The sequence below is a fragment of the Hevea brasiliensis genome, chromosome 17 (genome assembly GCF_030052815.1).
Source record: "Hevea brasiliensis isolate MT/VB/25A 57/8 chromosome 17, ASM3005281v1, whole genome shotgun sequence".
Taxonomy (NCBI): domain Eukaryota; kingdom Viridiplantae; phylum Streptophyta; class Magnoliopsida; order Malpighiales; family Euphorbiaceae; genus Hevea; species Hevea brasiliensis.
Window position 1 is genome coordinate 37994809 of NC_079509.1, and position 24487 is coordinate 38019295.

A 24487-nucleotide genomic window follows, 5' to 3' on the forward strand; every position below is an offset into this window, starting at 1 on the left:
AATTTATTTTTTTTTTTCAAAGCGATCATTTACTTGTTCATACACAAATTTAATTTCTTAAGCGATTAATTTAGTATTTTGCAAAGCAATCAATTTACTTTTTTCACAAAACGATTAATTTATTTCTTCAATGCACAAATTTAATTTTCAACAAAGCTTTTACTTTGCAATCAAGTGCTCAATTTACTTTTTCAATGCAATATATACATTTTTTGCAATAATCAATTTTACTTTTCAATGCACAAGCCTTCCTTTAAGTTTTCTCAAGCGATCAAGTCCTTTTCCAATTTCACAAAAGCTGAACAAGTAAAGATACTAATGAAGCGTATCTTAGTGGAGTTATGAAATCCAAGAGAAAGTTTCCACCAATCGTTCTGTTTAGAAGTCAGACCGGCACACATTTATTTCACGTTGAAATCATACGCATCTCTGACACACCTACAATTCAATTTCATGAAAGCAACAATTTGGCATGCTTAGTGGGTGATGTGTACCGAATGCACCAATTAAATAAAGTACTCTACTAAACTAGCTTACTTGTAGCAAGAGCAAATAGAGATTGATTCCACGGAGAATGATATACAATTGGCAAAGTGAACTCAACAAGTATTCACACATGCTAACAACAAAGAAAACAAGGGATTTTGAAATTTATTAATTCTTAAGAAACAAAACTAATCAAATTAAACTAAAAGCTAAAAGTATCAAAAATGCAACTAACACAATATGTTAACGGCTCAGTAGAAAGATATATATCCACCATGGAAATTAAGTATCAATCATTGACACTATTGCAATAATTAATTCACTTAAACAAATTGGCTACAGAAACCAAACAAGCAACAATTTTCCTATTTCTCTTTACTTCTTAGATTAATCAAAGGAAGCGTCTAATTAACTCCTAACCAATTGAACAATTTTAGTCAAGCGCAAGATTTAGCTCAATGATAGCTTTAGCATAGTAGAGAAACATTACCAATTCTAGATAACAATTACACAATAAGCGGCTTAATCATTTAACCTAAACTATAAATCTCTAAACAATATGATGAATTCACACAATATCACCTTTGCTAGTGATATAAAGTTAATAAAGTAAATGGGACTCAATCAATTTTACTTTTCAATGCACAAGCCTTCCTTTAAGTTTTCTCAAGCGATCAAGTCCTTTTCCAATTTCACAAAAGCTGAACAAGTAAAGATACTAACGAAGCGTATCTTAGTGGAGTTATGAAATCCAAGAGAAAGTTTCCACCAATCGTTCTGTTTAGAAGTCAGACCGGCACACATTTATTTCACATTGGAATCATACGCATCTCTGACACACCTACAATTCAATTTCATGAAAGCAACAATTTGGCATGCTTGGTGGGTGATGTGTACCGAATGCACCAATTAAATAAAGTACTCTACTAAACTAACTTACTTGTAGCAAGAGCAAATAGTGATTGATTCACGGAGAATGATATACAATTGGCAAAGTGAACTCAACAAGTATTCACACGTGCTAACAACAAAGAAAACAAGGGATTTTGAATTTTATTAATTCTTAAGAAACAAAACTAATCAAATTAAACTAAAAGCTAAAAGTATCAAAAATGCAACTAACACAATATGTTAACGGCTCAGTAGAAAGATATATATCCACCATGGAAATTAAGTATCAATCATTGACACTATTGCAATAATTAATTCACTTAAACAAATTGGCTACAGAAACCAAACAAGCAACAATTTTCCTATTTCTCTTTACTTCTTAGATTAATCAAAGGAAGCGTCTAATTAACTCCTAACCAATTGAACAATTTTAGTCAAGCGCAAGATTTAGCTCAATGATAGCTTTAGCTTAGTAGAGAAACATTACCAATTCTAGATAACAATTACACAATAAGCGGCTTAATCATTTAACCTAAACTATAAATCTCTAAACAATATGATGAATTCACACAATATCACCTTTGCTAGTGATATAAAGTTAATAAAGTAAATTGGACTTAATCAACTATAGATATTCATATATCACCTCAAAATATATCATGAATCACAAGAGAAACACAGATATTCAAGTGAAGAAAATATTAATTTAATTAATAGCTCAAAATAGTCTCATGACAATTATTCCATGGTTTTAGCAATCCTCTCTACTGAACAAGAAAACTACTCGCTCATAATAACAAAAGAAAACATAATCAAAATAACAAAGAATATGCTATCATTTTTGAATGGAATTCGAACTTTGAATGCAAGTGGATCAAGCAATTGACACCTTTGAATGCACAAAGAGAGAATTTAGCCACTATGAATAAAAGAGAATTGAAAAACTCTAGATTCGCATTTTGAACCCTTTTTATAGAGAAAAATAGGCTAATTAAAACTCCAAATCTGATTTGAAAGTCCTAATTGCATTCTGACTTAAAACTCTCTCAAGAATCGTAGTTAAAGTAGGAAAACAAGTTAAAAACAACTCTGCTTATACAGATTTACCATTTGCACAAATTTTAGGACCCACACACCCTCATTTAATTTTGGGTCTTTAATAAAATAATTAAACCCACCAATAAAGGCTCTAACTCCTGATCCCACATAACTTAACATAAAGAACTTAACCACACTCAACATAGTCCCTAAATTTAATCTGACTCAATTACTCTCATTTTTCATATATCACCTCAAAATATATTTAACACAAAAATACTCATACTCGAAAGCCGAATCAACTGCTCACTCCATTTCTTATCTAACTAATAATTGATTTCCAGAACCACTTTCACTATTAAAAAAAATCAACTTGACTAGTGATAACACAATTTCTATAAAAGAATCTTATTTATAACGGTAATAGACAGTCCACTGCGGAGAAAATTAAGAAAAAAAGCTGACTTAGTCAAATTCTTCTCTTTTTTGTTTTACAAAAAAAATATATACACATGCACCACTCCCAAGCTAAGTAAACTACGACTTTTAAACCATTAATCAACCTTTACCTCTGGTTGCATGCATGATTGCAGAAGTCGGATTTGAGGGAAGCAGCCTCTGATAGTAGTCAAGCACTTCCTAAAATTTACCTGGAGTGCAAATAAATACCAGATTTTGCAATCATATCCTCATAAGGCATAAAATTAACCCACATAACATTAACATTATACATAATCATCTGCCCACGCATTCATTCTAATACTTTCAGAGATGGCCTCTATGGCTTTGGCCTTTGCCTCTCATGAAGCCTTGCTTTTGTCCTCTATTTATATGTCCTCATAACCAGATTTTATCCCAATTTTGTTTCATATTCCTTCTTGTTTGGGAGGGCCAATGTAAGATGACAGGAGATACCCACTCCGAAGTAGCCAACTCTCTTATCAATTAGGGCTATTAATTTAATAAAAAAGAGACTGAATTTTAACAATTGGATAATGAAAAGATTTTGGACCAACATAAATAGCTCTCCAAAATTATTCTAAGAAAAAATAGCATTTATCATGGACATAACTCAAAATTTTAAGCATTAATGTATACTAAGAAGGGAAAGAAGTAACAAATAACAATCATCTGAAAATTAAGCATGTGTCAGAAGCATCTAAACCACATCTTCACCAATGACAAATGTCCTGTAATTACAATGATTAATCCAACAAATCTCATCCTCTTATCAAATAATTCTTCCCTTGATTCTTCATTTTTACCAAACAAAACCCCTTATGGTGAACTAATTTAAAACAACACATCAAATCTACAATCAACCACACCAAAAAGCACCCTTAACTCTTACAAAATATCAGAAAACCCAACCAAATTCAGGATACCTAGAAAGGAAATCCACAAAATTTCCACCAATCCAATAAAGAACAATCAATCAAAGTTTCTAAATGAATCAAGAACGAAACTTTGAAAACAATATCACCATAAGAGCAAGATGGGTTCAACAGTGAAATTCTATTGATCTACGAACCATACAAAAAAATATTGGAAATTGCTATATGATAGTGATGTTTTCTTTTACCTTACCAAATGCACCTTTACCAATCACAGTTAATTGTTCAAAGTCATCAATTCCAATTTTACGTCGTTACAGCCTTGTATACCCTGTTTCCCCGTGTCCTGAATTCCACAGCATGTCCTCTTGTTCCTCATTTGATACCTACACTTCTTGTCCTCTTCTTTGAAGCACTTGACATCTAAAACAAAGTAAAAGAAGTTATCAGGAAAAAAAAAAAAAAAGGGCTTCACTAATTACTGTTTTCCTAATTATCTGTATAGGAATCAATTAATAAACCAGTAAGACAAATAAATGCTGATATAAAGGAATAATGGACCATAATTTCTAAATCTACCTAAAATGCATTGAAGAAAATGTATACATACAGTTTTCAGGACCATGCATTAAACATTGGCCTCCAATTCAGTTCAATAAGCAAAAAGAAGTGACATTGAAGCAAATGTGAAATAGAAAGAAAATAAAGATCCAAAGATTAAATTCTTAGCTAACAAAACCAGTTTCAAGTTTTCGTCACCTTATTCATTCTCTCACTCTACCTACTATCCTTCGCTGTGGAATGCAGCTGCAACTCAATCCTCAAAGCCGAAATTTCAGAATCGAGGAACAAATACTTTAATGAGCAAGAGATCGAGTGTTTGCAACTCTCTGTCGGTGACATCCTTGCAAGCATATCTCAACTATTAAATAGCTACAAGGATGTAGTTTATGAGGCACTTTTAGAGGACTTTATGAAGAAATTTTGGGACAAAATTGAAATATTCTAGTACCTACCATCCACAAACTAATGGCCAAACAGAAGTTGTTAATCGTAGTTTAGGAAATCTTTTAACATGTCTTGTGGGGAAAAACACAAAGACATGAAATTTAGTCATACCCCAAACTGAATTTGCTTATAACACAATTCTGTCAATCAAAGCACAAAGAAGATACCTTTTGAAGCTGCTTACGGGTTGAAACTTGAAACCTCAACATGTGCTTGATTTGGTACCCTTGCCACAAGAGTCTATAATAAGTGATGAAGGGGAAAAATTTGCTGATCACATTTGGAAGATTCATGGAGAGGTAAAAGCTGCCCTAAAAGCCAACAATGCAGCATATTCTTTTACTGCCAATCAGCATCATCATACACAAGAATTTGAAGAAGGTGATTAAATACATGTACATTTGAGACGAGAATGATTTCCATAAGGAATTTACCAAGAAGTTTTGACCTTGTATGGCGGTGAAGAACATCAGTTCAACTGCATGTTTAATTGAGCTTCCGCCTAAGTTGCAAATTAGTCCGATCATTAATGTTTCACATTTGTATCTTTTTTATGGATTTGATGGTGTTGCATCTTTTATTAAGACTCAAATTCAGTAGCTACCAACTGCAAAGGCTGAAGTTATTGAGGAAGTGTCAGATCTTCTTGACGAGGGAACCCATATAGACGATTCTTAACAAAGTGGCTTGGTAAACCAGCAAATGAATGCACATGGATTTCTGAAGAAGAGCTTAAACGAGTTAACCATAAACAAGGAATATGTCAAGGTTTACTCATCAGAGCCGACTTATTTGACATGGGGAGAATGATGTGAGCATCCGAATTAAATTAGGATTTCAATTTTTTTTTTTTTAAGTGTTCCTTCTTTATGCAGGATTCCTATTTAGTTTTCCTTCTTAATTTAGAATTCCCATTTAGCAAAGTATTTTACTTCATTAGGAATACTTTTCCATCTCATATTAGGATATGTCCTAAATAGTACAGCAGTAGTTAATTTCTCTGTATTCTATTATACTTTTCAATCCAGAATTTTAATTCACGCGTTTTCTTTAAACCTAACTACTTTCTCTTGTTCCAACCCCAATCACCCTATTCTAACCTCAATTGTTGAGATCTAATTGCCCTAACTTTCCCACTACATCAAATGGTATCAGAGCAAAAAAAGGTCCTAAACTACTTCAGTATTTTTTTTTTTTTTTGGGTTCTAACTATGGTTGCTAGAGGCAGAGGTCGTGGTAAAGGCAATCAGCCCCAACAAGTAGAGTTGGCTGAGATGCAGAGGATGATTGAGGACTTGACCCAGGCTATTTAAGCCTTGCAACGTGAGGAACCTGTGGAAGCCGAGATGGAGATTCCGAACCACAAAGAACTCGAAATTGAAGATCTTGAGATTGAAAGAGGCAATTGAGAATGCGAACCCTTTTTATGAAACTAGACTGCAAGTCCAGCAGTATGAGGTGGATTAGAATAGCGGTTACTACACGTTCTTGAATTGAATGGTGGAGGAGTGAAGATTGAAGTAGTTGATTTTCATAGAAAGTTACATGCAGAGGATTATTTGGATTGGGAAGCTAGTTTGGAGTTAAATGGAAACCCATGGCTGAAAATCGAAAAGTGTTATTTGTAAAGCTTAAATTGAAGGGGACTGGTAAGCCTAAAATCAGCAATTGAGAGCACAAGAAAACTAACTTGCGAAAGCAATTATTGCCTGCTAATTATACAATGGAATTGTATGAGAAGTCCCATTGTTTAAAGCAAAACAATAAGTCCGCTGAAGAGTACATTGCAAAATTTAATAACCTATCAATTCGAGTTGGTTTGTCTGAAAGTAATGAAAAACTTGGTTCTTGCTACCTTGCTGGTTTGAATCACTCTATTAGAGACGAGATGGGAGTAGTTCGTTTACAAAATCTTGAGGATGCTTGTCGATACACTTTAGCGACTAAAAAGCGAGTTTTATGTTACGGTGCTAGAAAACCCATATGCAAAACAAATTGGCAAAACAATTTGGGGGCTGGACATAGGTATCAAACAGGCCAACAGAACTGGAAGGAGGCCGCTGTACAAAATAAAACCAACAAAGGTGCAACAAATGTTGAAAGGAGCAATAAAGGGAAAAGCATAATACCTTATGGTGGACAAACTAATTCTGGTTCATCTACAGTTAAAGAAGGCATCAATACTCAGGTCCAATGTTTTACTTGTGGAGAGAAGGGACATACTTCATTCGCTTGCCCACAAAGGATAACCGAGTTTGAGGAACAATTAGATCTATTTTTTTATGAATATGATGAGGAGATACAAGGAAACTAATGTTCATCCAGCCCAAGGTGAAACCTTAATGGTACGAAGGGTGATGACGATGACAATCAAAGATGATGAGGAAGATTGGAGGAGGCATAGTATTTTCCATACACGTGTTATTTGTGGAGGCAAGGTTTGTGATCTTGTCATTGCTAGAGGAAGCATGGAAAATATCATATCTACGGAAGTTGTGGAAAAATTGAAGCTTCCTACAACAAAACATCCTCACCATACAAGGTTGACTGGTTAAAGAAGGGGCCTGAGATACCAGCAACTTCTCAACGTTTGGTGAAATTCACTATGGGAGATAACTTGGAAGATGAAGCTTTATGTGATGCTATACCAATGGATGTTGGGCACATTCTTGTTGGGAGACCTTGGTTGTTTAATCATGATATGATTTATAAGACAAATCCTAATACAGATGTGGTGGTGCTACTATATTTAGTTGTGATAGAGCCACTAGATTCTGAACAAATGTGGCAGTGCCTCTAGATTCAAAACAAACATGGCAAAGCCACTAGATTTATATAACAGAAATGGCAGAGCCTATGTTCAAATAATTCCCTCAACTATAAGTCATGCATTTGAAATCTTAAGCTTATCTTGATCCGTATGGCTTACCTCTTAAGTCCCATTCCAACAAAACCAGATTTGATGACATAAGACATTTTCCCTTCAGAATCTGGATTTAGGAATAATGTACACATAATCACCATACGATGGTCTCACTTATACAGATATAATTTAGTCATATTGTCAAATGATAAGTTCAAACTAATATCAGTGTTATCAAACACAAATGTGGACAAGCCACATATCAACTCATTCATATTTCTAAATCGAACTTTTAGAAAACAAACAACAATTAGACCAGGATTCAGAATTCAGTCCTTTCAATCTCTAAGGTTCTCTTATGCATGATGCTCATACATAAATATTCTACAGGATCTTCAGGTAAAATAATTGATGCAACTAATTTACAATACTTATGAACAGATATTCCTAGACTAGGACTTTTGAAGTTTTACTACTGTTAGGTAACTCCTTAAGTGCTTATATTGTTTTAAGTTCATCATTAACATAGAATTGTCCAACCTTCCATAAGTACAATGACGAGGACATCATGATGGACCTTGAAGCACCACAACTCAAAGGAGCCATGATAAGGCCAAGAGCCAAAGCTTTGCAAGCCCTAACACATTCAGCCAACACTATGGGGAGTCAATTGGAGTGCTTTACAATATTGCAACTACATATTCAAGGTGATCCTAGCTTGATTGAATTAGGAGGAAGCTATTTAGAGGCTTGCTGACTTGGCATGCCACGTGGCGTGCCATGTGGATGGTGACATGGCAGCTTAAATTAGGAGGCAACACATGTGGATGATGTATTGACATGCTCACCTACAAACTTTGGTTCAAGTCATTATCCATTGTACAAGTGATGAGAGGAAAATGTCATTATCCAACCTTTTTACATTTTTAGTAAAAGCTAAAATTTCAAATCTGGTTACAAGACAATGGCAGACTTTAGGGGAATAAATCTGATTTTGGAAGCCTTCCTTTTGTTGTTAAGTCATTCAAACATTTAAGGAAAAGTGTTGTGCAATAACCAGCCAAGCATGGACCATTAGGCATTTGCCATGCTTGGCCAAACAGCCATATAAACTCCTCCTTCATTTTGTCAATTCGCAGATCAGGTTTTATGCTTTTAGAACTCCATTAAAGAGAGTTTGTAAGAGCTTAAGCTTAAATACTCTTAAGTGAGGTTATGTTCTTGCTAAGTTCCACCTAGAACTTAGATACAGTACAAGTTTGTCACTTGTATTATAAACTTATGATTACTTGGCACAAGTTGCCATTTTGTTTCAAGTGTTTCAACTCTTTGTAATCTGTTTTTGTTAGTTAATATATAAGAGGTTTATCTTTTCCAAATTAGTGTTGTGGTTTGTTTGGTAATGTTTAAGTGTGTTTGAGTTGCTAGAGTTAATCTTGGTTGTTTGAATAGATACTTCATGCTTGGTTGAACCTAACATATCCATCCTTAGTGATTCAGCTAGGCTTTCATCATACCAAGAGCAAGGAATTGAATTTCATTAGAGTTTAATCTACCTTCTTAAAGTTTAGTGCGGTAGACTACAAGGTTAGGCTGTGTAGTATTCTAAGCTCTGTTATAACCTTACATTTTCACACTTCTAAATAGAAAGTGCATCCTTTCAACCAAAAAGCCTTAGGTCATCGTTTTTTTTTTAAGTTTTAACTGGCAAATACCTTATTTACATGTCCATTTGCTTCAGTTATTCCATAATACTAAAATCTTTATGACTTAGTTTACAATCTTATGAACCTTTGCACTCTTCATAATACTAAATAACAAACATAAACACATTTATTATAAAAGCCACTAAAGCACCTTGAAGCATTAGCTAAAATCTCATAAGTAATCGAAATATTTGATTTGTCATTTTATCCTCAACATAAACGCATTTGATCTCTCTTTTAAAGGGGAAATTAAGACTTATGAACCAAAACACAATTAATATGCAGAAATCAAAATCATTAGCACACTTAATAAGGAAGTTTATAATCATAATTACTCAATTAGGGCCTTCAATTATTCTTTTCTTTTTTTTTTTTTTTGGGAACTGTAATAATCAAAACCCCTTTCAAGAGAAACCAAATTTTCTTCCCAATTCCCTGTACTTGGCCAAACCCTAACAACCCAACCACCCCCCCCCCCCCCCCTCCTTTTTTTCCTTTGTTTTTGCATCAACAACAAATTTTAACAACTTGGAATCACTAATGAATGTCATAAGGAGGACAAATGAATGGAAATAAAAGGAAAAAGGGGCAAAGGACACTTACCTTTCTTCTTGGCCGAAAGAATCACTTTCCTCTCACTATCTTCTTGTCCTGATTTACTACCAATGAAAACGCTACTCTCTGGTATGAAGGTGGACAACTCAAATTTCTTCTTGGCCGAAAGAATCACTTTCCTCTCACTATCTTCTTGTCTTGATTTACTACCAATGAAAACGCTACTCTCTGGTATGAAGGTGGACAATTCAAAATAAAGAAAAGAACTTAGCTTAAGTGTGATGAATAAACAGGAATAGCTTGTAGCAAAGCAAGAGAAAATTGAAAGTAGAAAATGGGATAAATCCTAGAAATGGAAGTGGAGTTCCCATCCATCCTCTCCTTCCTTTTTACATTTATTTTTCTTTTTCTTTCTTTTTTTGGAACTTGGACTAAAGTTTGCCAAGTGACATAAATCTAATGGCTTTGGTGAAATTTCAATTTACTCCATCCTTACTATAACATAATATCTCCTTTCATCCTTGTTTATCCATTCCTCTATTTTATACACCCTCAAAACTCATTTTCATTCTTCAGTATTTGTTTGTTTTATTACATAATAAAACACTCAGGATCAAATCCTTAGTGTTACAATAACAGATAAATGATTTTAAACTTACTCCAAATATGGATTTCTTAATAGAATAAATTCATAGAAATTTTATTAATCATATATGTACAGCATATTAGATCTTTTTGGGGGTGTTACACAATTAATAACAAATTATTATTTAGGCTCATTTTTAATTGGGCCACTATTCCATCATTATATCCATTTAACCCATGTGTATTTAAATAAAATAAACTTAATTAATTTATGACCATCAACTAGAATAATGGCCACATTCTTTTAAATTCTGTTTCAATAAGATCTAATTGGGATGTTAATGAGTCCAATTAATTGGTCCATTAAATTATGACATTTAAAATAATGGCCCCATTAATGATAACGTTTAATTACTCATTGTTATTTCATCCTCAAATCTTTTAAATTGTGAGTTAAATTTGATTAGTAAACAAATTAGTACATAGAAATTAATATTAGAATATGGGCCAATAAAACATACTAGATGATCAGTCGCACTACGCTGCTGTGTCCATTAATTCCCCCATGCCACACATCTACTCTTTCCTAGCAATTTCTACATTTGCATATCCAGAGCAAGAATAATTCCTCAAGCAATTCTGTTCACACTCCACATGCCTCATATTCATGCCCACAAAAGCTGCAGTTGAAGAGAATCACAAAAGGTATATTATGGCAAACCTAAAATGATTTATAGTAATTTATTATAAAATATATGCCATTACAGCAATTCTCTTTCAAATTTAAAAAAAAATAGTAATATTAGAAAATTTAAATATAAGTGATAAAATTAAAATAATTAATTATAATTATAAAATAAAGAAAACAACTTTTATTTTTTAGCCATTAACCATTTATATAGTGCTTGAAAAATAAAATAAAATAAAATAGATATATTATCTCTATCTATTATTCTTTTTATCCTTTTTCCTAATTTATAAAAGTTAGTAGGCTAGCAAGCAGTAATTCTCAACACCTTAATACATGTCTCTTAATATAATATGACCACTTGGCTATAATAGATTCAGATTGTCAATCTGAGAATAAGAGATCTCACCATGAAAGCATAGCATGAAAAGCAGTGAGAGTCTGTACCTGAGATACAAGGTTGTGAATCAATATCAATATCAATATCAAGAAGTGACAATCAAACTAAAATGTTGACCAGTAAATTTCAGATCAATGACCAAAAACTTACATATATAGTTTCACACGCATTGTATATGACTTCCAAGAAAGGAATAAAGCATAATGTTAAAAAAAAAAATCCAAATCGGAATATCCTTCCGTCAAAAGCTACTTTAAATATAGTTTAGTATATGCATAATGCTACTAGTATAGGCTACAAACTATGTGCATCTTTTTACTCCCTTCTTTCTGAAGAGGAAAATTTTAGCATTCATGAAAAATAATAATCTTGACTTTAATTTTATTTATTAGTCATTTTAGAAATTCAAGATCTACATAAGTTCGATGCAAAAACTTTTTTAGTGCCCTCAATTACTTTTTTACGAATTGGTCACTACCTTCAATTAAGACCCCCATAAGAAGGTGCTCAGAAATAGTCTTAATGGAAAATTGAGACGTTTATGATCACAAAACTTAAGGGTCCCCTGCCACTTAAGCACAAGGTTGTTTCCAAAGGCATTTGGAAATATAACGCAATAATACTTCTTGTTTAAAGATTAAAATATAATAACTTGAAAAAACGATGCCTAAAATTTAAATCACCCAGGATATTACTCAAATCTAAAAAAGCATCATCTTGCTTTGCTTTCTCTATTTGGCATTGGTAAAGTACAAATATATATTCTTTCAATAATGTAACTCAACAAAATCAAGTATTCCTGATCAACAGCTAAAGGCACAAACCTCAACTTTTTGCAGGGCATTTGTTGGCTAAAAAGGAAGTGTTGCAAGCTGAATAATCCTATAGGTTTACCTCCTAAACCCAACTTTTCCCTTTGCTCTGTGGTTATCACTTTTTTTGGATGGATTATCTATAGCCAACAAATTTCACAATAGAAAAGCATGACCATATGGTCAAGCAATGTGAATTTCTTAAAAAATAAATTAGCCAATGATGTTATAAGTAAAAACCTCCTGTGATCAAAGGCCCTGTTATTTCCTGTGTCTTCTTAGGTATCCAAGGCTGCCAAGGTGCAGAACCTTTTGCAACAAATAATTTCCAGCTTTTTCTAGAGAGATGAGTTGTTGAAGCCCTGCTTTATCCAGAAATTCGAGAATCAGAAACTTGCCAATGCGAACAGAAAAAAATAAAACACAATCAACAAATTTTTACCCATTTAAAAAATTAAAGAAAAAACTCAATTAAAATTTAATGAAAATTAAAAAGAAATTCACAATAAAAGAAAATTAAGAGTTGAGTTAGTCCAACTCCAACCAACTATAGCTATATAAATAGAAATCTGTTTGAGTGCACAGTGAACAATAACAACAATAGAGGTTCTAGTCAAATTTTAATGTAAATTGTTGACAGTAGATCAAACGAACCATCACTACGCAGTCAAAATATCTGAAAAAGAAAACCCCACGAGGAATATGAAGGAGTGGATGAGGAAGAGGAGTTCAAGTACCTAATCATAGATGAGGATGCATTACTGATTTTTTGAGATTAGAAGCTTGCAATCAGGCTCATAAAACACAGCCAGATCATTGGAAAAGCTCCTTGCTTGGACAATGCACATGTTGAAAGAGATGATTCTATTTAATTTCAATTAATCTGTACATGGGTATATATATATACAATTGATTCCTATAATTGTGTTCTACTAACTAGGAAGAAATCCTAAATAAGAAATCCTAAATAGGAATACAAAATACAGAATATATAAAGAAATAATATAGTGATTGACTTTCCATAACACTCCCCCTCAAGTTGGAGCATAGATGTTAATCATGCCCAACTTGTTACAAATATAGTCAATCCTAGCTCCATTCAGAGCTTTTGTAAAAATATCTCATAACTGCTATCCAGTTTTGATGTGTCCTGTTGAGATGATCTGTTGTTGAATCTTTTCACGAACAAAGTGACAATCAATCTCAATATGTTTGGTCCGCTCATGAAACACCGGATTAGAAGCAATATGGAGAGCAGCTTGATTATCACACCACAATTTCGCAGGCAGGGAGGTCTTAAAACCTGTCTCATCTAGTAATTGAAGTATCCACATTACCTCACATACTGATTGTGTCATGGCTATGTATTCGGATTCAGCACTAAATCGAGAAACTACACTCTGCTTCTTGCTTCTCCAAGACACCAAATTTCCTCCAACAAAAACCATCAGGATTTACCTTTATTGTAAATACCCATTTGCAACCAATAGCTTTCTTACCAGTGGGCAAAGGCAACAGTTCCCATGTACCATTAGCATCTGAAGCCTCAATTTCCTCTTTCATAGCAGCACACCAGCCAGGATGAGACAGTGCCTCACCAACAGTATTAGGGATAGGAACAGAGTCTAAAGAAGTAACAAAACACCGAGAATAAGAAGACAATTGATTATAAAAAACAAAAGAAGAGATAGGATAAATACATGAACGTTTACCTTTACGAAAAGCAATGAGTAAGTCTAGATCAGAATCATGATCAGTATGAGGTGATCTCCCAACGAAGTAGCTGGTGGAGGATCTGAGTCAGGAATCTCCAATCTCCTGGAATAAACATGAACAACAGGAGGTCGAGTAGGTCTAGAGACAGAAGGATCAGGTTGTGAGAGAGGACTAGACATTGGTTGGATAGTATATATTAAGAGATCATCCTCCTCCCCCTGACTCTCATACACAGATGATGAAGGAAAAAATGGAGTGGACTCAAAAAATGTAACATCTGCAGAAACAAGATAACGATTAAGAGTAGGAGAGAAACAGCGGTACCCTTTTGGAGCCGAGAGTACCCAAAGAAGACACATTTGAGAGACTTTGGATCCCAATTTAGTAATCTGTGGACGAACTTCACGCACAAAACAGGTAAAACCAAAAATATGGGGTTCAACAGGGAACAAAGATTTTGTAAGAAACAAAGCAGTATAAGGAATATCCCCATTAAGGACAGAAGGCGGCATACGATTGATCAAAAAACTTACCGTAAAAACTGCATCCGCCCAAAAGTGTTCAGGAACTTTCATCTGAAAAAGAAGAGCACGAGTTATCTCAAGAAGATGCCAATTTTTTCTTTCGGCCACACCATTTTGGGATGGGGTATCCACACAGGAAGGCTGATGAAGAATGCCATTTTGTATCATATAAGACTGAAATTGTGCTGAAAAGTATTCTTTGGCATTGTCACTTCTTAATATGCGCACAGAAACATTAAATTGAGTTTTGATTTCATTACAAAAGGCACAAAAGATAGAAAACTACTCAGAACGATTCTTCATTAAATATAACCAGGTAACACGAGAGTAATCATCAACAAAAGTAACAAAATAACGAAATCCAGTTTTAGAAGTAACAGAACAAGGACACCAAACATCAGAATGAACTAACTCAAAAAGGGATGAAGCCCGTTTATTGACTCTAGACATAGAAGGCAAACGATGATGTTTTGCAAACTGACACGACTCACATTCTAGTACCGATAAAGACTGAAACTGAGGACACAGCTTCTTCATGGTAGACAAAGAAGGATGGCCCAATCTACAATGAGCTTCAAGAGGTGTTAAGGTACTGGAGCAAACAAGTGACCGCGGTACATGATTTTCCAGAATGTAGAGACCACTTGACTCACGTCCTCTACCCATAATCTGCTTCGTCGTAAGATCCTGAAACAAGCACTGATCAGGAAAAAAGAAAACAGAACAATTTAAGGTACGAGTAAGTTTACTAACAGAAAGCAGATTCAAAGAGAATTTTGTTAAACACAAAACAGATGACAAAGAAATTGACGAAGTCGGGTTCGCAGTTCCAGAACCCATGACACAAGAAGGAGAACCATCAGCTAAAGTAACCGTAGAGGAAATGAGATTAGACTGAAAAGCAGATAAAAGACTAGAATTACCTGTCATGTGATCTGTCGCGCCAGAATCAATAACCCATTTGGATGAGGAAAACACAAGGCATGTAGTGGATTTACCTGACTCAGCGATCGCAATGACAAGGAAACTGGTAGGCTTTAGAGATGTCTGATACTGGAAAAACTGTGCAAAATCCTATGCAGATACCAAAATAGTTTTCTCAGAGGAAGATACTGTAGAATCCTTTGCTGCCATATTTGCCATCTGTGATCGCTGATTTTTCCTCTGAAGTTGCGGACAATTATATTTTTTATGGCCAGGCTCATGGCAATAATAACAAATGACTCCTCTTGATTCCTGATTAGAACTAGCCTCTCCATTACGCTGATTACTTCTGTTGCCTGTAATTCCTCCTCTACTTCCTCTTCTATTACCCTGTTGTCCATTTGGATTACGACTAATAAGAGCACTACTGGCAGGTTGTGAAGATTGGGTAGTTTCTGTATGAAAGACCCGTGTGAACGTTTCATGCAAAGAGAAAATCTCAGAACTGGAGAGAATCTGAGATTTAGCAGTCTCATACTATGAAGGAAGGCCTGTAAGAAAACTCATAACAGCCAGTTGCTCCCATTGGGCCTGCTGAACTTTCACATCAGGACTAAAAGGCAACAATACATTAAGTTCCTCATATACCCGTTTAAAATCCATAAAATAAACCGTGAGAGACTTATCCTCTTTCTCAGCACGGTAGAATGCCTTAAAAACATCATAAATACGTGAGATATTCCCTTTACCAGAATACAAAAAATCTAAGTAATCCATCAATTCCTTAACAAATTCACAGTAATTAATTAAACTAATTACCTCACTGTGAATCGAGTTCCGAAACTGCAAAAACAACCGAGCATCCTCTCTTAGCCAAATTTGTCGTGTATCATCAGTAGGTGGATCTTTAGTAAGGTGATCATCCTTATCAATGCTACGCAAATAGACCCTAACAGTCTTACTCCACTCCAGATAATTCGAACCCGAACCATTAAGTTTGTGTTCCGTGATCTTAGTCATCACCGGAATCACATCAGAAATAATATTCTTATTGTCTGCCATTTGTTGAGACAGAAAACTAACCGAAACGCTAATCCAAAGTGTTTATAGCAGCAAAATAACCCAAAATCACAAATCAAGCAAATACCGAAATAGGATCTGAGAGCCAAACCTAAGAAGTCCTTTAATGGTGTACTGGATCAGGCAACAGCACACAGTGGTGGAATGAGGGGGTTGAGGCGACGCCGGCGATGTTGATCGAAGTCGAAACAGTCGATCGGCGGCCAAGGTCTCTTCTGAGCTGGGTGGTGAGAACAAATAGTCACCCTAGATAGATGACCTGCTCTGATACCATGTATAAAGAGATGATTCTCCTTAATTTCAATTAATCTATACATGGGTATATATATACAACTGATTCCTATAATTGTGTTCTACTAATTAGGAAGAAATCCTAAATAAGAAATCCTAAATAGAAATACAGAATACAGAATATACAAAGAAATAATATAGTGATTGACTTTCCATAACAGCACACATACACATACAGACAATGCACTACAGAAACAGAGATTGGACAAAATCTTAAAAGGCTTGAATTTGGCTGAGCTAAATAGAGATGGAAATGTTCTAAAATTAACAAATAAAATTATAAAAATAATAGTGTTTTTCATATTTAATTACTAATTTATATAAACGGATAGCTAATGCATAAAACCTGAATCAATCCTAAATCTGAACATGTATCACTTGAATCTAACTAATATTATCAGCTAGGCATTACCAAATGTCAAACTGTAAGAAAGGGTAAGCTAAGATCAGATAATAAGTAAGAATGGAAACCTACTTTCTGCTGTTTGATTGAAAGTCCTACTTGGCGATTTGGTGAAGAGAGACCATGGTAAGTCCAAACCTCCTCCGTATGACCCAATCCATATCAAAATCAACTTTCATTCCTAGATCAACACCAACAAAACAAAATAAAACAAAAATGAAACTGCAGCAGCCAATAAAAATCATGGATATCCAAGAAAACGAGATTAACTACAATTTTTAAAATGAAAATGCAAAAGGGGGGAAAAAATACCTTATGAATCAATCCATCATCGATTATGAACAACCCAACTTCTTATAGAGCTGATCAAATGCCTCCACTTCGTTAGCAGTAACTGCTACACACCCATTAACTGCACCACAAAACTGTCAATTTCAACACCAAAAGGACAGAGAATAGAGAGAAGGTAAGAAAAATGTTAAACGTTATAGGGGACTGGTTGGGGTTTCAAAATCAGCATGGATCAACCCTTGTATGGGAGGAAAAAGAGATTTCCATCGGATGATTAATAAAAGAAAACTCAAAGAACCAAGAATTGAAAGCAGAGACAATGGTAGTGAACACCAGTTGGGCGGCTAAAATGCTGGAATCAATGAAAACTGAGATTTCACTAGTCAATGTTGGGCTCTCTCTCTCTCTCTTTCTTGTCGATCACTAATGAAAAATAAAACTAAATCCTTAGACAAATATCAATCCAATCTAAACTGAAAGCGCCAAAAACCCAAAATTAATGGTTAATATTAAAATGAATAATAAAGTACATTATCTGCTCAGGGATGCTTCCAGGTAATACAGACTACAAGAAAAGACATAACAGGGAAAGACAATTTTTTTTTTGTTGGGGGGGAGGATTTATCTAAATTAACCCCAAAATCTCAACTTCTTCACCAACTTCAATTTTCCCTTATTCAATACAAACAATTGCAACAGTTTCACATCCCTTAACAACCAAAAAAAAAAAAAAGACAAATCTAAGCTTAATAGACATTTTAGCTCAAATAAACCAACTTTTTGTGTACAATTAAAATGATTGTTTTTTACAGGAGAATGACAGATTTTAAATGATATTCATAAGAATAACTGAATAGGAGACAAAATTGAAAAATAAAAAACTTGAAACCTCTGCAAGTATTTAAGAAACTCGTAAATCCTGCAACTCACGGTCACAAAGATGACTAAAAATGAAAATACCTCTGCACTTTTAAGCCACTAATCTATACTGTTTACCCCTACCTACACAGTTTGATTTAAGAGCTTTCCATCCACAAACTGAAACAACCAAAAGTTAGGATAGTAACTATCTATTGTGTGGATGTGAGTTGGTGTCCAGGTTGCATTAATAAATCACACATACACTTTGGTTGGGACAATAAAAGATATCTTTTTCCTTAAAGTTGATTATATGCAATTTTCCAAACAAAAAATTGTATGATCAAATCCAAATTTGTGCTCGTGCTCGTCTCCATCAAAACATACTTAAGCTCAGTAAAGTCTATGTGGCCCAACTACAGAAAAATTAAATTTGTATTTTTATGCAATCCTAAATATAAACATATTTAAATTAAATATAATAATATACAACTAGTTATTTTGTAATCATTAACTTTAATTTAGTGATATTGAAATTATCTTAAAAATTATGAGGTCTTCAATTCGAATCCCAATTCAAAACCTATTACACATGGATAATGAGTTGTGCTTTCAAACAACCTTATGTTCTCAATGAACCAAGATACAAGCTAATTCAAGTTCTTTAAAAAAAATCATAGAAAAGGAATGTTACATCTAAGGCATTGTTAGAGACAATAATATAAAAGAAGATTCTATTATACTATCGACAATAATGAAAAAGAAGGCTCTGTTAGGAGATGTGATGACTTATCACTCAAAAAATACAAAACCAATTAATTAAGGCACCAACAGTAGTCTATTACTTCAAGAGGCAAAACTGATCCTATGTAAACTTTATCAAAGAGGAACAAAGGCCATTTAAAGGTTGAAAATAAATATGTTTAAAAAATAAAACAAAGGATATGTACAGAATGAAAAAGCCAATAACACAAAAATACTCATACTCGAAAGCCGAATCAACTGCTCACTCCGTTTCTTATCTAACTAATAATTGATTTCCAGAACCACTTTCACTATTAAAAAAAAATCAACTTGACTAATGATAACACAATTTCTATAAAAGAATCTTATTTATAACGGTAATAGACAGTCCACTGTGGAGAAAATTAAGAAAAAAAGCTAACTTAGTCAAATTCTTCTCTTTTTGGTTTTACAAAAAAAAATATATATATACACATGCACCACTCCCAAGCTAAGTAAACTACAACTTTTAAACCATTAATCAACCTTTACCTCTGGTTGCATGCATGATTACAGAAGTCGGATTGAGGGAAGCAGCCTCTGATAGTAGTCAAGCACTTCCTAAAATTTACCTGGAGTGCAAATAAATACCAGATTTTGCAATCATATCCTTATAAAGCATAAAATTAACCCACATAACATTAACATTAGACATAATCATCTGCCCACACATTCATTCTAATACTTTTAGAGATGGCCTCTATGGCTTTGGCCTTTGCCTCTCATGAAGCCTTGCTTTTGTCCTCTATTTATATGTCCTCATAACCAGATTTTATCCCAATTTTGTTTCATATTCCTTCTTGTTTGGGAGGGCCAATGTAAGATGACAGGAGATACCCACTCCGAAGTAGCCAACTCTCTTATCAATTAGGGCTATTAATTTATAAAAAAGAGACTGAATTTTAACAATTGGATAATGAAAAGATTTTGGACCAACATAAATAGCTCTTCAAAATTATTCTACGAAAAAATAGCATTTATCATGGACATAACTCAAAATTTTAAGCATTAATGTATACTAAGAAGGGAAAGAAGTAACAAATAACAATCATCTGAAAATTAAGCATGTGTCAGAAGCATCTAAACCACATCTTCACCAATGACAAATGTCCTGTAATTACAATGATTAATCCAACAAATCTCATCCTCTTATCAAATAATTCTTCCCTTGATTCTACATTTTTACCAAACAAATCCCCTTATGGTGAACTAATTTAAAACAACACATCAAATCTACAATCTACCACACCAAAAAGCACCCTTAACTCTTACAAAATATCAGAAAACCCAACCAAATTCAGGATACCTAGAAAGGAAATCCACAAAATTTCCACCAATCCAATAAAGAACAATCAATCAAAGTTTCTAAATGAATCAAGAACGAAACTTTGAAAACAATATCACCATAGGAGCAAGATGGGTTCAACAGTGAAATTCTATTGATCTATGAACCATACAAAAAAATATTGGAAATTGCTATATGATAGTGATGTTTTCTTTTACCTTACCAAATGCACCTTTACCAATCACAGTTAATTGTTCAAAGTCATCAATTCCAATTTTACGTTGTTACAGCCTTGTATACCTTGTTTCCCCGTGTCCCGAATTCCACAGCATGTCCTCTTGTTCCACATTTGATACCTACACTTCTTGTGCTCTTCTTTGAAGCACTTGACATATAAAACAAAGTAAAAGAAGTTATCAGAAAAAAAAAAAAAAAAAAGAAATCAGTTATTTCAAAAACGCTTGGACAATTTGGTATATGTGAAGTACAATAGAGCGTTGCTACGCCAACACACTTTTGGGGATATCACAACACTTATTGATTTGACAAATATTGATGAAAGTAATGAGTGGTTGCTTGGTGAATTAGAAAAAGGCAATGGGATGATGATGATGATGATGATTCTCTTGTTTTCATGGATGACATATTAACCTGGGGTGATGTTGGTAGAGCAGCTGGAATTTCTGAATCTCGTTATGAATCGAGATCGACTGCAAGATCAACACCGGTTGAAACTCCATCATTTCGAAGGCCTCGTGCAATGAGAGATGCATTCTCTTCGCAAGTTGATGATGATGAAGAGGAGGGCCAAAACACATAAATAAGGTCAAAAATACATAAATCTGACAAAAAATAATTAAATAAAAATATTCAGACTTGTCCTAGATAAAAAAAATTAAATTTGCGTAGAAATCCATCAATTCTGTCCAAATATTTTTTGATAATCTTCAATGCAAACTTGAATCAAATTAAGCCACTTCCCATCTTCTTGTAACCCCAATTTATTGATTGTATCTCCATATTTAGCTTCTTGTGTAACTACTTTCTCAATCAACTCTTGCATCTTCTTAACTCTAGTCCTTGTGATTGGAACTTCTTGTGTAAATGCATCTTGAATCTAGTGTTATCAAGGCGAAAGGCGACACTAAGGCGATAGAGTATTCTATGGCCTTAGGTGAGAGGCGAGGGCCTTTTTGAAGTAAGGCGCTATAACCTTAATTGCTTAAATTATATATATATATATATATATATATATATATATATATTCATACTTTTAAATAGTTGATAAGCAAAAAAGCATATTAAAAAGAAAAAAAAAAACATTATTTACATTATGTCTATATATAAAATAAGAGAAATTGAAAGTAGTGCATACCTGTATTTCCAGCTTAAGTATAAGATATAAGTGAGAGTATGAGACTGTAAAATTGAAATATATAGCATAAGTAACAACACACATAATGTATATGATAAAAGTGATACTATAAAATTATACATAATAAATAAAAAATTAGAAATAAGTCATAAGTCATAAAATAGATAAATTTTAACAACTGTCCCTGAACTTATATAGTTGTAACACTACAGTCCTTTAACTTTAAAATGTAACATAAAACTCTCTAAACTTTCAAATTTTGCACAGTAAAATCTCTTTGACTTTCAATTACTGATTTTTCAGTTAGAAACTGATGTAAATAGCTCCCGCATAGCACTTAGTCAACATTTCTTTCTCCTCTTTTATGCAAAATATAAATTTATTCTCTTTACACATGAAAAATTATTCTGTCTATAGAGGAAAAAAGGATTCAATTTACACATGACTTGAAAGAGAAAAGAGAAATACTGACTAAGTTTCATGCTGGAACTGTCCAGATCAGCGCCTAATTGAAAAACTAGTAATTTGAGGTTGGATGAATTTTACTGTACAAAATTTGAAAGTTGATGGGGTTTGATGTTACATTTTTAAGTTGAAGGACTGTAATGTAACAACTAGATAAGTTCAGGGACAGTTGTCAAAATTTACCCGTCAAATAATAGAAAATGTAAAATACAGAAGTTCAGACTTTAATAAATAAAAATAAGTTGTAAGTCATAATAAACAAAATCAAGAAATACATAAAAAACTTATATTTAAAACTACTCATCATCAAGATTTCCAAAATCATCTTCATTTTTAACAGCGGCCATCACAAATTCTTCCTTAGAGAAAAAAATTTATCTAGCTAGGGGGTAAAATACTTTTGAGTTAGGCCCAAAATGGGCTCAAGTGCATGAACTGTCCTATTATTCCTTGTGATGTGCTGGCTTTCAATGGGGGATTTGTCCTCACAACTCATAGTTGCTATTATAGCTGGAATTTCTATTTCAAACGCCTCTTTACCTCACACTCTTCCTTACCTTAATCTTAAAATTCCAGATAATAAAAGCACCAAACACCTTAAAAACATTAAAAAAAATTACAGTAAACTCATTTTAAAGAGATCTAAAGTCTCCAAATCACACCTTCATAGTCTTATTTAAAATTTAAAGTAAAAGCAACAGACACCTCAGTCTCAAAATTACAAATAATAAAAGCACCAAGGTAACTAACCAAGAGCGGCGAGCTTGACCTTTCTCTTTCATGTCTGACCATTCGCTGGGCTTTCGTCTTCAACTTTTTCCACTTTTTCACCTCTCTGTTCAATAGGTCCACTGTAGTGTTCTTCATTACACTGTAGTGCTCTTATTTTCCGTAGATTGCTCCTTTCCCTGTGGCAAAACATCGCCGCCTCCATGTCCCGCCTTGGATCCACAACACTCCGGGGAATTGCCGTCTGTTTCTGGCAGTTCCGTCGATATATCGAGGGTTAACTCCGGTAGCTGCCGCTTTCTACCACGTCCCATGGTTAATGGACCAAGAACGAGAGATGACCAGAGAACGAGAGATAAACTAGTGCAGAGAGCGCAGAGAAAGTATTTATCATAGAAAGAAATAAAATTATGGAAGAAGAAAGAGGAGAGGGTTTCATAGGAAACGCGAGGAAAGAAAGAAAACAGGTTTTGGATTTAAGACAACGAAAACAGTGGGTGGGGATTTCTTGTGGCATTTTGACATAATCTTTCATTCAAATCCATCACAAACATAGAATTTATTTTAAATAAATTTTAATTATGTTTCTTAAAATTAATTTACAAAAATTACACTTCATTCGATTCTTTAATTTCTCGGGAAACAAACATAAAATAATAATTTTAAAAGACTCACTGTAGCCATTGTCAACGAGGTAATTGAAGGAGTGGGCATCGCAGTTGTAAGTGAACTTATTGTTGGTCGCAGGGAGCTACTGGAGGCACTGAAACGCTATGGAATTGAAATTGCCACCGAATTCTGTGTACTCAGCAAGAATCACGTTTCCACAGGACACGAATGAGTAGATCAACGATTTCTGGCCCATTTTGGTTATTTGATAAAGCGATTAAAGGTCTTGAACTCGTACAGAGAGAGATCTGAGAATTTGATCGAAAATCTCTCTCCTCCCCTTCTTTTGCTTTCTTTTCCCACCAGAGATAGTTAAAAGCGAGGGGGGGAGGGGGCTGCTGATGAGGTTTTAAAGCAGCGATAATTAAAATCTACCTGTCAATCTATTTTTTTTAGAAAAAAAAATCTATTTTATTGTCAGTAAATAATCGTTCTCAAATTTAAATTTTGTTAATAAATTAATCTTTGTTAATAGTTTTTAAAATTATGTTTTATTAACTAGATGGTTTATATACTTAAATTTTGTTAGTATTTAAAGTATGAGCGTTATATTTATATTTATGTATATAAGATTTAAATATTAATTTAAATATTTAAATGAAAAATATTAAAATTTTAATAATTAATATTAAAATTTAATTAATGCAATAATATATAGATATTTAAAAAGTTTTCGTATATATTAGTTATTTATCTTTAAAAATTTTGTTCACATATTTAAAAAAATT

At 33.6% G+C, this 24487-nt stretch overlaps 1 protein-coding gene across 39 annotated transcripts; it reads right to left on the reverse strand.

Moving 5' to 3' along the window:
- Nucleotides 1–157: 157 nt before the first annotated feature.
- LOC110644486 (uncharacterized) lies at nt 158–24122 on the reverse strand. Of its 39 annotated transcripts, XR_009145777.1 has the most exons (18): nt 23766–24119; nt 23112–23450; nt 21897–21940; nt 21173–21297; nt 20822–20906; nt 19729–19808; nt 17617–17716; nt 17377–17485; nt 16702–16874; nt 12607–12728; nt 12379–12506; nt 11564–11601; nt 10988–11146; nt 9930–10109; nt 3998–4172; nt 2985–3065; nt 538–619; nt 158–438 (listed from the first exon to the last, which is right to left on the reverse strand). XR_009145777.1 is itself a non-coding variant. In XM_058140232.1 (6 exons), the coding sequence occupies exons 2-5, from the start codon at nt 23141–23143 to the stop codon at nt 4027–4029; spliced, it is 396 nt and encodes a 131-aa protein (XP_057996215.1). In that variant the 5' UTR covers nt 23144–23450; nt 23766–24115; the 3' UTR covers nt 2797–3054; nt 3998–4026. The 39 variants fall into 39 exon arrangements, 3 of the variants coding, with proteins under 3 accessions (XP_057996215.1, XP_057996214.1, XP_057996216.1); XR_009145774.1 differs by lacking the exons at nt 158–438; nt 538–619 and having other exon boundaries at nt 2797–3065; nt 21173–21638; nt 23131–23450; nt 23766–24120; XR_009145769.1 differs by lacking the exons at nt 158–438; nt 538–619 and having other exon boundaries at nt 2797–3065; nt 21173–21638; nt 23766–24120.
- Between the last annotated feature and the right edge of the window lie 365 nt (nt 24123–24487).

Coding starts and splice junctions, on each gene's coding strand:
- LOC110644486 (XM_058140232.1), bottom strand. CDS start 23,143: ATGAAAGAGAAAGGTCAAGCTCGCCGCTCTTG. Junction 11,602..23,111: donor GGTCAAGCTCGCCGCTCTTG/GTTAGTTACCTT, acceptor CTTGTATCTCAG/GTACAGACTCTCACTGCTTT. Junction 10,110..11,563: donor TTTCATGCTATGCTTTCATG/GTGAGATCTCTT, acceptor CCTTCATACCAG/AGAGTAGCGTTTTCATTGGT.